This window comes from Zalophus californianus, chromosome 7, assembly GCF_009762305.2.
Source record: "Zalophus californianus isolate mZalCal1 chromosome 7, mZalCal1.pri.v2, whole genome shotgun sequence".
In the NCBI taxonomy this organism is placed as follows: domain Eukaryota; kingdom Metazoa; phylum Chordata; class Mammalia; order Carnivora; family Otariidae; genus Zalophus; species Zalophus californianus.
The window spans coordinates 23418659-23435099 of record NC_045601.1 but is presented as its reverse complement, the minus strand read 5'-3'; the positions used below and the strand labels follow the sequence as shown (position 1 = coordinate 23435099).

The 16441-nt window shown below is 37.3% G+C and overlaps 1 protein-coding gene across 5 annotated transcripts in view; it reads left to right on the top strand.

Moving 5' to 3' along the window:
- ADGRG6 (adhesion G protein-coupled receptor G6) overlaps positions 1-16441 on the top strand; it is a 135869-nt gene that overhangs the window by 59385 nt on the left and 60043 nt on the right. For 4 of the 5 annotated variants that reach the window (XM_027602630.1, XM_027602629.1, XM_027602633.1 and 1 more), the window contains exons 3-4: positions 5513-5854; positions 8119-8742. In XM_027602630.1, coding sequence (XP_027458431.1) covers positions 5513-5854; positions 8119-8742 — 966 coding nt within the window. The remainder of the gene's footprint in view (positions 1-5512; positions 5855-8118; positions 8743-16441) is intronic. The other variant, XM_027602632.1, reaches the window with a different exon arrangement.

The following is a 16441-nucleotide window of genomic DNA, read 5'->3' as shown; positions in this document are numbered from 1 at the left end:
TCTCTATCTCTATCTCATTCTCTGTCTCAAATAAATAAAGGATAACTTCTCAGATTTTAATATACTTATGAATCACCAGAAAATCTTGTTAAAATACAGGTTTTGTTTAGTAGGTCTGGTTGATTCCGTATGTCTAACAAGCATCAGGTGATGCTGAAACTGTGGGTCTGAGGATCACACTTGAAATAGCAAAGATTGTGAGGGCAGTTAGAGCAGGGGCAAGCTCAGAGAGTGCTGAGGGAAGGCAGGAGGAGAATCAGGGGAAGGTAGGAGCTATAAGTTGGAGAGACTCAAGAATCAGGGAATGTTCAGAGGCATCTAATGTTGAAGAGAGTGAGTGAGATAAAATTGGAAGCCTCTTCAGTATAAGTCTGCACAGTGTTGTGGATGCTTTTCAACAGTGTCCGGAAGCCCATGTATTAGAGAGCAATAGGTCCCTGGCTGGATTAATACAGTGTAGGGGGGGTTGCAGTGCTGGAATATGGAAGGGGATAAGAGACTTGAATGTATTAACCAAAAGGTAGGTTAAGTGATGGGCCCTGCAGCTTTAGTTTGTTTAAAATTATGCATTGCCTTTAGATTGTTTGTTTGTTTGTTTGTTTTTTAATAGCTGGAGAGGGATTCAACCACTGGTTAAGAGAGAACAGTTTCCCATGAAAATGTGTGTGGGTGTGTGTGCATATGCATGCACACATGCTTGTATGCTTAATCTCCTTGCAAGGGAAATATAGCTACATAATAAAGTGAGTCTGGAAGGATTTCCAGCAGTTCACGTGTTTGGAACCAGAAAGTATTACCTTTCACAGTTACATATAGAATGTTCTTATGCTCTGGTGGTTATGGAAAGGCAAGACTTGAAGTTTAAACATTAACAATATTATAGAAGACAGAAATGTATCTGAAAGTGTGGTGCATGTGAATCTCTTTGGAGATGCAAAAAAATTGTCGGTTTGATGGTGCTTCATTGAGGAACCTTCAACTTCTTGTTAATATTCTAGCTATGTCAAACTTAATCAAACGGATTCAAGTAAAGCACTACCCTTTTAAACTAATAACACAAGTCACGGTGATGGCTTCATATTCATGGTGCCTCCGAAGAACGTTTTGAGGCTGAAACATTACAGTGGGAAATCAAACCATTTTCTGTCTAACCCCGGGGAAACCAGTGTTTGAGGAGGAGTTTGGGAGCAAATTGATATCCTTGCTTGGCTGCTGGAAATTCCAGCAGGAGATTGGAATGACCACTGTAACCCTGGTTTAGGAGGGATCCTCCCCTCCATGGAAATGTTATCTCTGAGTGCAGAGCTTGAAGAGGAATGGCAAGGGAAGGTGGGGATGCTTGCCAAGTCTGTCACATTAACAGAAACGCAGATGTCACAGCCAGACTGCCTTCAGATTCCTTGCCATCCTGAAAAAATATGCACAGAGGCCTGAAATCACTTAAATTTGAACCCTTACTTTGATGACTATATATTATATGTAGTTCTGTATATTATCAGTCAACTAATACATGCAGGCATCTAAAGTATTATTTCTACTTGACAGTTCGGTGATGTTATGACTGGTAGCATTGTACTCGATCTGGAGAAATCCTGTGTGGCTGCTCCTGGCTTTGTGATGACTGAGGCATTAGAACAGATCCTGGAATTCTCAGTTGTTGACCTTTCCACTAAATCTTCATAAACCACCGAAGCTACTAAATATTTTAAACCTTTTTAAGCAACTAATAAACTGTATTCATTAGATTTTAATATATCACATAGATAATTCAAACAATGACTTTGAATAGATGCATCCTGTGCAGGCAACTTAAGCAAAATTTTCTGAGCTGATTTTCACCAGCGACGTTTTCCAACAGGTTCATTAGCAGTTTGAGATGCATTAAAATAAAAAGCAAGATTTCATTTTAAATGCATTCATTCTGCTCATCATTTAACACAGTAGAGGAAAAACAGTTACTCCGTCTACAGATCTGTGTTGAAAGCAGCTAAAATAGATTTCTTTTGATTTATCTTTTGGAACCTGATACTCCAGCCTTAGATTTTAAAGAAGATACTATTTGATTTAGAGGGAAGGACTTGAGGAAAGGGTGGGATGAGAACCCAAATCTCTGAGATAAAACAATGACGAAAACACAGAAGGTCATGATTATTAAATCTGGGTCTAAATGTTTCTTATAAATCGAAACAGGCTTTGGCATGACTGTGAGGTTTTCCGTCTTAGATTTGAGTTTCTTTGAAGAATAAAGTTTTGTGAAATAAGCATGAGTCAATCATTGCTAAACATTTGCAAGCACAGGCAAGAGCCGAGGGTGGAATTTGGCTTGTTGTTTAGATTACCAGAAAGCTTTGCTTTTATAGATTTATAGGTGTGAATATGTTACGACATTGGTCTTTGAAAACAATTTGAGCCGGATGTTTTGAGCTGAGTATCTTAGAAAATATGTTAATTCTGGTTTTACCGAGACCACATTCAGTGGCTACTTCAGTAGCTATCTTTTTAAATAGCTGTGCCTTTTAGGGGGAAGGAATAAAGTTCTCAGTGAACTAGCTCATTGTATAGGAGTCAATTAACAGTGACAACTGAATGCTTTAAATGGGCAAATTCAAATCACCATATGGTGGAAACTTTTCTTTTCCTGTAGAAACACACTAGACTTACATTTAGAACAGCTGGTTTGAGTCTTGGTCCTCTTATCAATTAGATGTGTAACTTTGAACAAGTTATATAATCTGTTAGCCTTATTAGTTTCATCTGAAGATGGAGGTGGTACTAACTCCCAGGGCTGTTCTTGATGTCAAATGAGATAATATATGTGAAAGCCCTTTACTGTGAAGTTATTACAGATATGATGAACGTAATGATACTGTGCCTAGTGTAATTGATTTTTCATCCAACTAAGATAATTGCTATTTAGGAGCCCTCTCTAACTTCTGTCTAGTGACTTTAGATGAGAATCATAGAATGCTTTAAGTGGGTTTTAAATGAATATTATGGTGTTTTTCACTTTTTCATCCCAATGAGTGCTAAAAGGAAAAAGAGATTCTACTAAAGCGGGATGCTGTTTTTATCTCTGAAGTTATCGATGCGCAGGTTTTGTGTTATCGTAATGATTAACAATAGCCAACACGTATATGGTGCTCCCAGGACACTTGGCGCACTTCTGTGGTGTGGCTCCCAGGACTTTCCAATATTAACCTATCTAATCCTCTCACTAACTGTGGGAGGTGGGCGCTTCTGTTGCCACCAGTGTGAAATGAAGGTAGTGAAACTGAGGCACAGAGAGATTAACTTGTTCAAGATTGCAGAGTCCATGTGCTCAGTCAGGTTGAACATTCCAGTACTTTTCATTCAGCTCTTAGAGAAGAATTGGCCAAAAATATATACATCAGGATAAAGGAAGTCATGAACATTACTTGGGTTTTGGACATAAGGGATGGCATTTTATTTTGGAAAAATGATGGTGCATCACGCATGTTGAGATGACACAGAGAATGTACCTTATTTTCCTTTCTCTTTTACTTTTTTAATCTTCGGTTCCTTTTACTGTGTACATTATTTTTAATTTACTAGGATTACCTCTCTCTCTTGGGCCCAAGGCACAGTAACAGGAAGCTAAAGGGTGAGAGAGGCCCAGTGTTCTCAATCTTATACTATGAGTGAAACAGTTGGAAGAAAGAGCCCCAAAGCCCCATCCAAAAGGACATTCCAGAGCTCATGCACTGTCTTTTTTCTGACTTGGACTTTGTTTGGCTTAGTTTCATGTACTGTATTTAGTCCTTCTTTAATTGAGACATGATTTAAGCTATTCGTTTACAAATTTAACAAATTTTATTGAAAGTCTTCCGTGTACCAGGGATGCAGTGAGGTCCTGAGGAGTAAGATGGTGAATAGAACCGTATATACTCTGCTTGTTGGGCTCAGAGAATAGTGGGAGAAACAGACAATAAGCAAATAATATCACAAGTGGAAGTAACACAACTGCTCTGATTGAAGCTACAGAGAGGAACGTGGTACTCCAGAGGTGCATGAGAGAAGGCACTTGGCTAACACTTGGTGATCAGAATTTGTTTTCCTCTATCTTTGGCCCTATATAGGACATGGAAGACATAGGGAGGAAGAGCAGAGGGAGGGCAAGTTAGAAAGAATTGGTGGGGAGCAGAGTTGTCAAGGATATGGTGCATAACACAAGGTGGCCACAGGGGAAAGAAAAAAGAAAAACCTAACCTGAGCGGTGTAACATGTCTGGTAAGTCCTTGCATATTATCCACTGTATCATAGAAGAAGAAGTAGTATTGGTAGTCACTACCATGTTCAAGAAAAGTTATTGCATATTTATTCTACTCAACCCAGTAAAAGAGGGAGGAACACAAATTTAGAGTGATTTCCATTAACACAGTTAAAGTATTTTATTGTTTTAAAGTGTATGTGTAAGTTTTATGGTGGTTTATTTATCCAGAATGTTGAATAAATGAAATTACTGCCTGCATTCATACAGATATTTAAAAGAAACATGAATATTAATTGCAAAAGCACCACCAGACAGGAAGACAGTAGACCTAGGTTTCTCGTCCCAGCTGGTGACCAGGTCCCAGATGACTCATAACTGAGAAAGAGTAGATTGCTTTACTTTTCTTCCTACCTCCTACTACCATCTGTCATTATAGTATTTGTTCATCTTTGGGCCCAGAACTGACATGTAAGAATCATTGAGACATAGACTTTGTCTTTCTTGCTCATTAACATATACTATTTGGAATAGTGCCTGGCATGTAACAGGCACCCAATAAATATTCACTGCATGCATGAATGAATGAGATAATCACATAAGTATAGACTTAACAACTGTAATGAACAAATGAAATAAGTGAAAGTATTTTCAAAACTATAAATATTCCACACCTGCAAGGTGATGCTATTTATTTGAATTTTAGGAAAAAGTACAACCTGCCAGAAGATAACTTATTTGCTTATTTATTTATTTTGTGTTAGTAGACTTCCCTTTAAACATTTATTTCCTAAGTATTTATCTTCCTTTATATCCATGGTTGTAATATTGACTTCTGTCTACCTTTATGGTTCTATAACTCCCTTACCCCAGTGCAATTACTCTCTAGAGTACAGATCCTTAACCTGGGCCAGTGAACCTTTGGGAAATCCACTGTTGCCTCCTGGGGCCTCGTGTACTCCCTAAAACAGTATACCAAGTGTAGTGGCTCCTAGGCATTTGACAGAGAGTTGCAGTAACTTTCATCAGATTCTCAGAGTAAATGACCCCCCAAGTTCAAGAGTCATTGCTCTAAAATTTTCTCTTTTTCTTTTACCTTTTGTTCCTCTGTTGCTTTTTCCTTTTCTCCTTGAGATGGTTTCATTCTCCTTTTATTTTGCATGATTGTATTTTGGTATTTTAAAATGCTTACTGTTTGATTGTCCCCAGCGTGTGGTATTCTCAGTTTATTGTATGCCTCTGATCCCCGCCCTTCTCTCTGTCTCTCTCTTGTCTGGCCAACAGTGTGGGGATGCGCCAACTGCAGGGTTGTCCTATCCAGCCCTTCTGGGACATTTGCTTCTCCGTGCTACCCTAACGACTACCCTAACAGCCAGGCTTGCATGTGGACCCTGCGAGCCCCCACCGGCTATATCATTCAGATAACATTTAATGATTTCGACATTGAAGAAGCTCCCAATTGCATTTATGACTCATTATCCCTTGATAATGGAGAGAGCCAGACTAAATTTTGTGGCGCAACTGCCAAAGGCCTATCATTTAACTCAAGTGCGAATGAGATGCATGTGTCCTTTTCAAGCGACTTTAGCATCCAGAAGAAAGGTTTCAATGCCAGCTACATCAGAGGTATGTAAACCAAAGGCAGCGCCAAACTTCTGCTTTCATTTAACATGTCCTACAGTAAACACCAGGACCAGAAGACAGAGTTATGCGCTTTTATGTGAATGTGAATGATTAGGATTAGAATTTAAGGGCAAGAATCTGTTAATATTCTCTGAACATTCTCATTAGCAATATATAGTTACCAGATCCAAAATCTGGTTACTGTAGAGCTGAATTTGTTTATATTGTTTATATGCAGAACATTTAAAGGCTGCTTGGAAGATATTGTCGATATTCCACAGCTAATAATTAAAAGCTGTAATTCTGACAGCTCTTCACCGAACATTTAAAACATTCCTATTCAGAAATCATTTTATTTTAGCTTTTAAGATGTTACCCTTTTAAGGAACTATGCTGGGGGGACAAATATAAAAAATTAGCATATAAATTAAAATAAAAAGGGCTATTTATAACTAAAGCTAATAAACAACATAGCCTGAGGGAAAGCCCCTTAAAAATGACTAATGAAAGGGAAAAAAATATTTCCATCAAACATATTTCCCAGATCCTGGCATAGTAAAACTTTTGAATAATCTCAGTCTCTCTAAAACCTCTCTTTCCTTAAGGAAAACTCAAGGTTCAAGACTAGCTTCTTAAGTAGATGTCATGTCTGAAAAAAGAAACAAAAGAGAAAGGCACCATTATGAAAATGACCCTCATTATTATAAATTGTGTTTTTGGTGGCAGGGTTATTTACTGTTTGTGATTGACATTAGATGTATGTGTGGTTAATTGGAAAATGTGCGTTAATTTTTCAAATAATGTTTTAAAAAATGTAGAATATTATAGGAAATTTGAAAATAAAAAAGAAGCAAAGTACAATTGCCCATATATCTATAACCCAGCCATAACCGCTAATAAAATGTTGATGGACATATTTCCTTTCAGCCCTTTTAATAATACATGTAGAATACTGAGTTCATATACATAAATATCCCTTTGGGTAAATAGACCTCTAAAGTGCTTTATATTTAAAAGTACACTAAAATCCATGATTCTATTAAATTCCATCATGGATTTTTAACTAGAATATTTATATGAAAATGCTGTGTTTACCATAGACCTGTTCTTGGTTCTTGGTGTATATTAAAAAATATTCAAACTAGCATTCCTTATAAAGCTAGCATTAAACAGAATTTTTGAGGAGAACTACATCTGTCTCAATCAGTGCATGTTTCATGATGTCTGTTATAGTACCATGAGGTGAAATCCATTGTATAATTCAGTAATTTCACATATGTCACAAAAAGACTAGGCTAATGCATTTTATTTGGAATATATTATGCAGATAATAATAGTAATCTGCATTAGTATCAATAACATTAGTAATCAATCCTAGCTATATATTTGCTATAGCAGGCACTGTTCTAGTGCTTTCCAGGTATTAACTTAATTCCTATTGACCACCTGTGCAGTAGGTGTCATTGTCCTTCATTTTATGGATGAGGACACTGAGATTGAGAGTGGTGAAGTAACATGTCCAAGGTCACAGTGCATTTTGTGGAAGAGCTGGGATAGGAAGTTGCATTGTCTGCCCCTTCTCTGCTCCTTGCTCTCCCTCGCAAAGGAGCTCAGATGCCCCACCGTAAAGGAAATATAGCTTAAAATCCCATTTTTATTTTTATTTTTTTATTAGACTGCCTCTCCTTAATAGGATTATCTTTACCTTTGTTTCTGAAATAGCCTGGTGGTGGGGCAAATGAATAAGATATGGGGTATCTGAAGGGGAGTGTGTAGCATAGGAGTGTTTAGGAAGCGCAAAAGGCTATTGTTAATGAAAAATAGAACTATTAGCTATTATGTTTAGAAAATTATTTGAAAAGTAACATATTTCTGAAAATCTTAATGTATAAACAGAGCTTTCCTGAAAAAGTAGTTTCCTTAGTTTGGGTTTGGGGGATTTTTTTGTTGTTTTTTTGTTTTTGTTTTTGTTTTTCTCTCAGGTCAGGGATTTAAAGAAAATACTGATCAACTTGGTTGACTATAACTCAAAAGGTTTGGTGTGAGATCCCATCATGATTAGAATTAATATGGGTGGGGTTACATATTGTTGGTATTATTGGTACAAGGTGATGGGTTGGTGACAGAGAGTCATGAAAGAGGTGTGATGTCAAAAGTCAGTCAGTCCAGAGCGGTGGTGGGGGTGGGGGGGGCATATCAGATGGTTTGCCTCTCATCGTTCATATTTGAAGTTAATATGTTTTATCTGTTATTATGTTTTGTCCTAGTTGCTGTGTCCTTAAGGAACCAGAAGGTCATTTTACCCCAGACGCTAGATAGTTATCAGGTATCTGTTGCCAAAAGTGTCTCTATTCCAGAGCTCAGCGCTTTCACGCTCTGTTTTGAAGCAACCAAAATTGGCAAGGAAGACCATGAATGGATAGCTTTCTCCTACTCAGATACATCCTTCACACAGTTACTTAGCTTTGGAAAGGCCAAGAATGGCTACTTTATTTCTATTTCTGGCTCAAAATGCTTCCTAAACAGCGTGTTACCTGTGAAGGATAAAGAAGACATTTTCACAGAAAGCTTTGAGCAGCTCTGCATCATTTGGAATAATTCTCTGGGTTCTGTTGGTGTAAATTTCAAAAGAAACTATGAAGCAGTTCCGTGCGATTCTACCATCAGTAAAGTTATTCCTGGAAATGGGAAGTTGTTGTTAGGCTCCAGTCACAATGAGATTGCCTCCCTAAAAGGGGACATTTATAACTTTCGACTTTGGAATTTTACCATGAATTCCAAAGTCCTCTCCAACCTCAGCTGTCATGTGAAAGGGAATGTGGTCGACTGGCAAAATGACTTCTGGAATATCCCCACCCTAGCTCTGAAAGCAGAAAGCAACCTAAGCTGTGGTAAGTCTGGGCGTATTATCCCCCTCCCCCTTTTAAAAGCATTATTCTATGAATGTTGGTCCACAAGAAATCATACACACATACATGTGTCTATGTATATTCATAATATGTGTGTGCATGTATGTGTGTAAATATATATATATATATACATACATATGTAGTTGTCATTAATGAGCTTTTTGATTTTTAAAATGTTATATGCTCAGCCATACATAGTATACATTTGATTACAGGCCTTCTTTATTCAATCAAAGCTTTTGGTTGTACCATTTTAAGGTTTTCCTTATGTCATAAAATGTTACACAGTTTATTATTGACGTAACAAAAGTTGTAACTGTCATACCACAAATAGAATGGTTAACACCGGGACTGAAGCAAAAGAAATTAGTAAGTTATTATTTTTAATCACAAAGAAGATACAATAAGAAGATTATTATGAAATTTCCATTATGTTATTTAAATAAACAACCACCACTGAAAAAGAATGGTATTTACTGAGCCAGGACAAAATACCAAAGCTGTCCATTTTATGGAAAAATCTTTGTTAATCCGAAATTATCACATTTTTCTTCCAACTTTTTTCTCTGTTTGAAAATGAGCATTTGTTGTTTGTTTCGATGGTTGCTCCTTGAGAAACATGAAATGTGATATTACTGGAAGTAGCTAAATGCAAAATATTTCGGAAAATAATTTATATAACAACATTATATAAAAATAGACTTCTATCAAACATTCTCTACGTACATATGGAAGTCCTTATTTTATTACAGGACTGATTGAAATGCAAAAAGTAGAAGTTTCATTATCACTTTTGAATGTCATATGATAAATCTAAAGTGTTGATGATATATACTTTTTAGTCACAGAGATAACTTTCATTAAAAGAGGAAAGGAGGGGTCTGATGTTAAAAAGTAATTCTCATGTGACTTTGGAGTGGATTTTATCAGAACTTCATTCCCACTACTTTGAACAAAGTAGGACCTCTTTGAAGACCTGAGACCACCTCCTCCATTTCCCTGACCTGTGTGTGCTCTTCTGCTCTGGGGAACTTTTGTCACCTAACTCTCAGTGTAAGTCACCCATCCCTCCGTGTGGTCCACAGTGCTCCTGCAAATGGTGGGAGGCTATGAAGTGACGCGATTTGAGAGGTATTTCCTCGTGGGTTGTTGGACAGAGGGTAAACCACAAGCATGTTCCAGAAGAAGGCTGCAGAACTCTGTAAGAGCTAATGGTGTTCCCCAGAATCCTCTCAGTCTGACTAGCTGCAGAGGGTGGTTAGGGACCCCTGAGAAGTCTTTCACTCAGTGAGGAAATTGAGAAGATCAAGTGTGTGTGTTTGGTGTGGGATGGTGAACAGCGAGAGGGCAGTGATACTCTTCCTATATCCAGGGTGATTATCTTTACTCACTGAAAACAGTGGCCTATTTTCACCACATCCTTGGTCATCATGAAAAAGTCATAATATAGACCATTTAATAGTTGCCTTTCTACGGGGCAATATTTGAGGACTATGACAACCAAAAAAAAATTTTTGAGTAGGTATATCAGTAACTGCTAACACCTAAATCATATACTTCAATATTTAATACATATTTTCTAGGTACTGTTTTAAGCCCTTTACACATATTCACTCTTTTCTACAACATAGATCCCATGATGTGGGTTTTATTACTAACCCCATTTTGCAGATATGAAATCTAAGGCACAAAGAAATTAAGATTGACACATATCCAGTGTCAGTCAGTAAGTGGCGGAGCCAGGAGGTGAACCCAGGAAATTCAGTTTTAGAGCTGTGTCTCTTACAAGTATAAATTAGGCTGTGTTTTGCAATAACGAGGACTAGAAGATGAGACATACTACAGTGGTGAGCTAATTCTTGCCCAGAGGAGGAGTATGAAGGCCCAGAAGTGATCTGTGGGAAAACACTAGCTTTCCAGGGCATAAATATTATATTTGTTTTAAACAAAAGTAATAGGGTTTCTTTCCTGCTTTGCTTCTTGGATACATTAGTGTGATAAAATGTGAGGGATATATATGGATTGATTCCTAAACTTCTCTAGGAAATCCTCTAGACCAGGGGTTGGCAAACTAGGAAGGCCCATGGCAGGCTACCTGTTTTTGTAAATAAAGTTTTATTGCAACACAGCCGTGCCTAGGAGGCTCTGTATTTCTGTAGCTGCCTCTGTGCTACAGGGGCAGAGTTGGTGGTGGTGGGAGTCTGTAACATGGCCCACCATCCTAACATTTTTACTGTCAGGCCCTTTCAGAGAGAGTTTGCCAATCCCTGAAACTAGTCCAAAAAATCATGAGGGTCCAGCCTTCTGAAGCACACACCTTGGACGACACTGGAAACGACCTGCTAGAGCTCTCCAGGGCCAGAGGGAGTCAACCAGCCACTTGTGAGCTCATTTAGCCCTTAGACATCCATGATGGTGGCAGCATTTAGTTCTCATTTATTTACATTTGTTCCACACAATGCTTTTAAATGATGATTTATTTCCAACATTAAAAAATCAGATTTCAAATAAAAATAAATTTTTGGATTTGCTAGCAAACAAGAAACAAAGCCCAGGCTAGTCTTGCTTCCAGGCCAACACAGCTGCAGCTAGGTGGTGCCCGCTCCTTACCGAGGGACGGGCATTCTCCTCAGCCCTTACTACTCCGTATTCTTCTTACCCCAGCCCGCTTTCATCTTTAGATGGCCTTCTGACTCTGGGAGGCATTTCTGTTTGTTTCCCAACTTAGGCCAGTCCCTTCACTTAATATAAGGGCAGGAAACTGAAAATTAAAAAAAAAAAAAAAAAAGTAAGTGGCAAGGCAGTTGGACTAACATGCACATCTCCTGTCCCCCTTCCCCAGGATTTATATCTGGGCGTCCTCACATTTTCTCTAACACTGTCTTAAAACTCCTTTCCCAAGACTTAAGATTACTGGGACGCATCGAACACATGCTTGTGTAACGTGGTCATCTGTACGTTTTCAAAATGATTTCATTGAAAGAGTAGCACAGGTTACAGACTCGGTGTGCTTGAATTCCTTTAATTTTTATAGCGGTCTTCTTGACATTCCATGATGACAGCGAACACCGCATTCTGTGGATTCAGATATCTTGGGCTGTGTTTCAGGAGTCATCACTGGAGAGGGAGTTTCCTGCTGCTCAGTCATCAGCTTTGGGAGTTGAAGAACACAAGTCACTTATTAACTGGCAGGAAATACCTGTAAGAGAGATGATATCTAAGCTTGTTAGCTAAGCAGAACTTCAACAAATGAAAAATAGTTTGCTCTTTTAACATTTTAACCTTTCCTTTTTTTCTGCAACATTTTGGCTTGCTGTTTATGGTGACAGTAATTTCCAAAAACTAATGATCAGTACAGTAACCAATGGGAAAATAGAATTTCATGCCTAACATTCCACTGGACTGACAATGTCTGTTAAATCTGACCTTTAATTCCAGATTCAACTTGTGGTGGAAGAATGAATAGCTTTTCCGAAGGTCTTTTGCTGAGTAAATTATAATATGAAAATAAGATGGTAAAACGGAACTGATTATATCTAACATTAAAACATCCTGTCATTTGTTTCAAATAGTAAATATCCTAGCCTTAATAAAATCAACATATTATTAATTAATGTTTCAACAATTTCAGAGTTAGACTCTTTTGTTTTCCTACACTATTCTAAGCCGAGTTGGGGAAAATAATTAAGAAGTTTTCAGCATTTTTTTTAACACAGTTAATCTTGTCTGTCCTTTTCAGAAAGAAATACGTTAGCAGTAATCCTTTTTCATTTTATAACATCATTCTATTTCTTAGAATTTTTATTTTATACTTTTATTTTATTAAACATTTTATTTACACAATTTTATTAAACATATTCAATTTTATGACCTCCATGGAGAGACAGTTTTCCTAGTGAGTGGACTCTTTGATTATAACTGCAGTATTTGCCTGTGTTATGATTCAAGTTTAGATACTGGCTAATGTCCATCAGTTTTCACAAAGAACAAACAGTGCCTTCTATACCAGTTTTGTTTATTTTCCTGATGGCGCTCTTTCCTGAGGAGTGGTACAGTATAACCCAATGAATGGTTTAAGTTCAAACAAACTACATTTATTTAACAAGCATTTATTAAACACTTCCATTTATTAACCACTTGTGGATGTAGAGATAAGACGCAATTCATAAGTACCCCAATTTTTTGTTATTCTTTTCTAGAAATTTTTGGATTTGTACTGACTTTTGTTTTCACTTACAAATTTTTGTGCTTAATTACCAAGGCTTCATCAACTCTTGGATTCCTACCATTTCATTTTCAGTTGTTATAGTTCTATCCTTCACAGCCATAAAATTGTGACTCACTCTTGGCTCCTTCCTTTCATCCCTAAAAAAATTAGTGAGTGTATCATTTGTAGATAACTGAATTATTTTTTAAATAATAAAATCAAGATAAAATTACTTTACAAAGGACTTTATTTTTTTAAAGATTTTATTTATTTATTTGAGAGAGAGAGAATGAGAGAGAGAGAAAGCACATGAGAGGGGGAAGGGTCAGAGGGAGAAGCAGGCTTCCCGCCGAGCAGAGAAGCCCGATGCGGGACTCGGTCCAGGGACTCGATCCAGGGACTCGATCCCGGGACTCCAGGATCATGACCTGAGCCAAAGGCAGTCGCTTAATCAACTGAGCCACCCAGGCGCCCCTGAAAGGACTTTATTTTTGAAGATGCCCCAAACTCTTTATGAGCATAAATGGCTTCCAGAAATGTTATTTTAAATATATTTATGAAAAATTATAAAATTCAATTTAATAATAACTGCAAAGAGGGAATTGAAAGCAATTTTTTTTTCTCATTATTGCAACTTGCTGTGAGGATTTAGCTATTACTTGGATTATCACTATGTAGAATGTAAGACAGATTCTTGGCTACACATCAGTCTTTTTTACCACAACCTGTGTAAATAGTGGCTTCTTTCAGTGGCAAGATTTTGGAAGGACAACAGATAGAGAAGAAAGATTAACAGCTTTGAAGCTTTTCATCACCTGTTCATTTTTGGTGATTACATTTTTCAAGGAAATTTGGTTCTAAATCTTGCAGTTAATATTAAGTAGTAAATACCTTTAAAAACCTTTGTTGTATCCACAAACATCAGTGAACACACATAGGTCACATTCTGAATATAATTCCTTGATAATAATTATATCATGATCCAGGAAAGAAAATTGTCTCTTCTTCCTTAAAAATCTGGTTCATAAATATGTCCACGTAGGAAAATTGTGAGAATGACTTTTTTTATGCAAGTATGCTGAAAATGGAACTGGGTGGAAATAAAAAGTTTGTGTACGCTCTTTGTATTTTATGTATTTGTTTATGTAATTTGGTGTATTTGTAATACAAGCTTTCATTTATCAATATAATTTTCTGCTAATTAAATTTGTCACTTTTGGGGCACCTGGGTGGCTCTGTCGTTTAAGCGTCTGACTCTTGGTTTCAGCTCAGGTCCTGAATTCACGGTCATGGGATCGAGCCCCCCTGCCGGGCTCCACACTCCATGGACAGTTGGCTTGTTCCTCTCCCTCTGCTCCTCCCCTGACTCTCTCTCAAAAATTAAATAAATAGATAAATAAATAAACAAGCAAACAAATGCAATCTTAAAAAATTAAAAAAAAATAATGTGTCACTTACACTTACACCATGTAGTCTTCATTCAGATTTAATTTCTATTGCTATATTGAATCATCATAAAACAGTGTTTATTGAGTATTTATAATGCAGCATCAATTTACTAAACTGTAAGTACCCAAAAAGGAGCAACTTATACTTTAAATATTGAGAAGTGTTACAACTTCCTGTGGCAAGGATGTCACAGATTGGAATTTATACTTGTTACCATACAATGAAACTGAGGAAATGTTAAAAAAAATTGTTAAATATCTTGCTCTAAATCATAACTCTTCTGATTCTTTACTCATTTCCACCTCTAAGCCCCATAACATACTGCACTGGAAGTGTAGTCTAGACACTTCTTTCCCACACCATCTCCTTATCTCTCTTTGTCTAACAGAGATACTGTATCAATGCCAGAAGAGGCCTGAGGAACCTTTGACAGCCAACATTGTGTGTAATTTGAGAAGCACAGGAACTCCATCCAAGGGTCTCTCACTCTCTCATGTTGCAGTGGCTGACGTTTCCTCATTTTCAGTTTTGAAGCCTTTCTAGTTTTCAGAAGTTCCTCACTAAAATATAAGTACCTTACAGAGAAGTAAGGTTCTGCAAAAAATGGGGCATAAGTTAAGTGTGATGAGAAAGAATAGTGGACAGAAAACACTGACAGTAAAATTCTACCTCAGTCCTGACAAGGCAAGCCTCAACTTCTGCCTACTCAGATGCCCCTTTTCCATATTACACTTGTCTAAGTTTTCAGTCTTTCAAACTCACCCTCCCTATCTCTGCTTTCTTTCATAGCCAGGCTTCCTCTTTTTGCATTCATTTCTCAAATGGTGGTCATGAGTTCATCATTCCCACGCTACTGAAACTAATTCCTGTACAGTTACCACCAAAATTCCAATGCAAAGTTAACGGTCTTCTTGATTTTGACCATTCTTGACCTTTCTAGTATACTTGATAATGGCCACACCTTCTATGAAACTTTCTTCACTTGAATTCTATAAAACCACCTTCTATAATAACTATTTTTACTTCTCAGATTTGGAGCTCTTTAAAAAAATAGTATGATACTTAAATATAGGAATATCTATGGTTCCATCAAATCTCCATTCTAGCTTGAGTGATCCCAGACACATCTGTAGATTCTGTGGCATTGTGTCTTGGCTAGACCTCTTACAAAAACCTGTATACCTGCCCATGTATCCAGATGTCACACAGGCACCTCAGTTCCCATTACTGGATTTATTTATCCCACCCATCTAAGTTTGCTGTTCTTTTAGTATTTCCTCTTTCCTTTTATGACATCATTATGTACCAGTTTCTCAAGCTGGAAACCAGAAAAATATCCCCTAGTCTTCCCTTTCTTTCTCTCTTCTCCAATTAGTTACTCAATATTATATACCCTATCTTTGGATGTCTTGTATCCATCTCTTTCTTGCCATCCTCACTGTACTCATGATATCAAGCCTGAATTAATACTATTATTTATTCTTATTGTATATTCCCTTTTAGTCATGGAGCCTCAAAAGTGGTTTCAAATTTAAATCTTAATTTTCTCACTTAGTTTCCTTTCATATTTTCCATTCCCTCTAAGAAAGATTTCAAAATGTTATCAGTCTTCATGATACATCCAGAAATTTATTCGGTAAAGATTGAGTAGCCACCTACTATGTGTGTGGGATATGGCATTGGAAGACAGAGTCCCACCATTCATGGTGCCAACATTCTATAAGGCCCTCCACTAGGATCCATTACCTATATATCTGATCATTCCTATACTCTACTCCAGTAATGCCAGGTCATCCAGGTCCCCAGAACTTTGCACTGTCATCTTGATATGTATTTCAGTAATTCTGTTTGCTAGGAATATCCATCTCTAGTCTCTTGTCTTGATATTACTCACAGATATCCTTCTTTGTAATGGATTCTCTGTGCCCCATTCTCACCAAGCTGCTAGGTATGCTGTCCTTTGAGCCAGTGAGTACTTAGAACATTCAGAGAACTGTGACTCTGTCTCCCATTCATGCCTCTCTG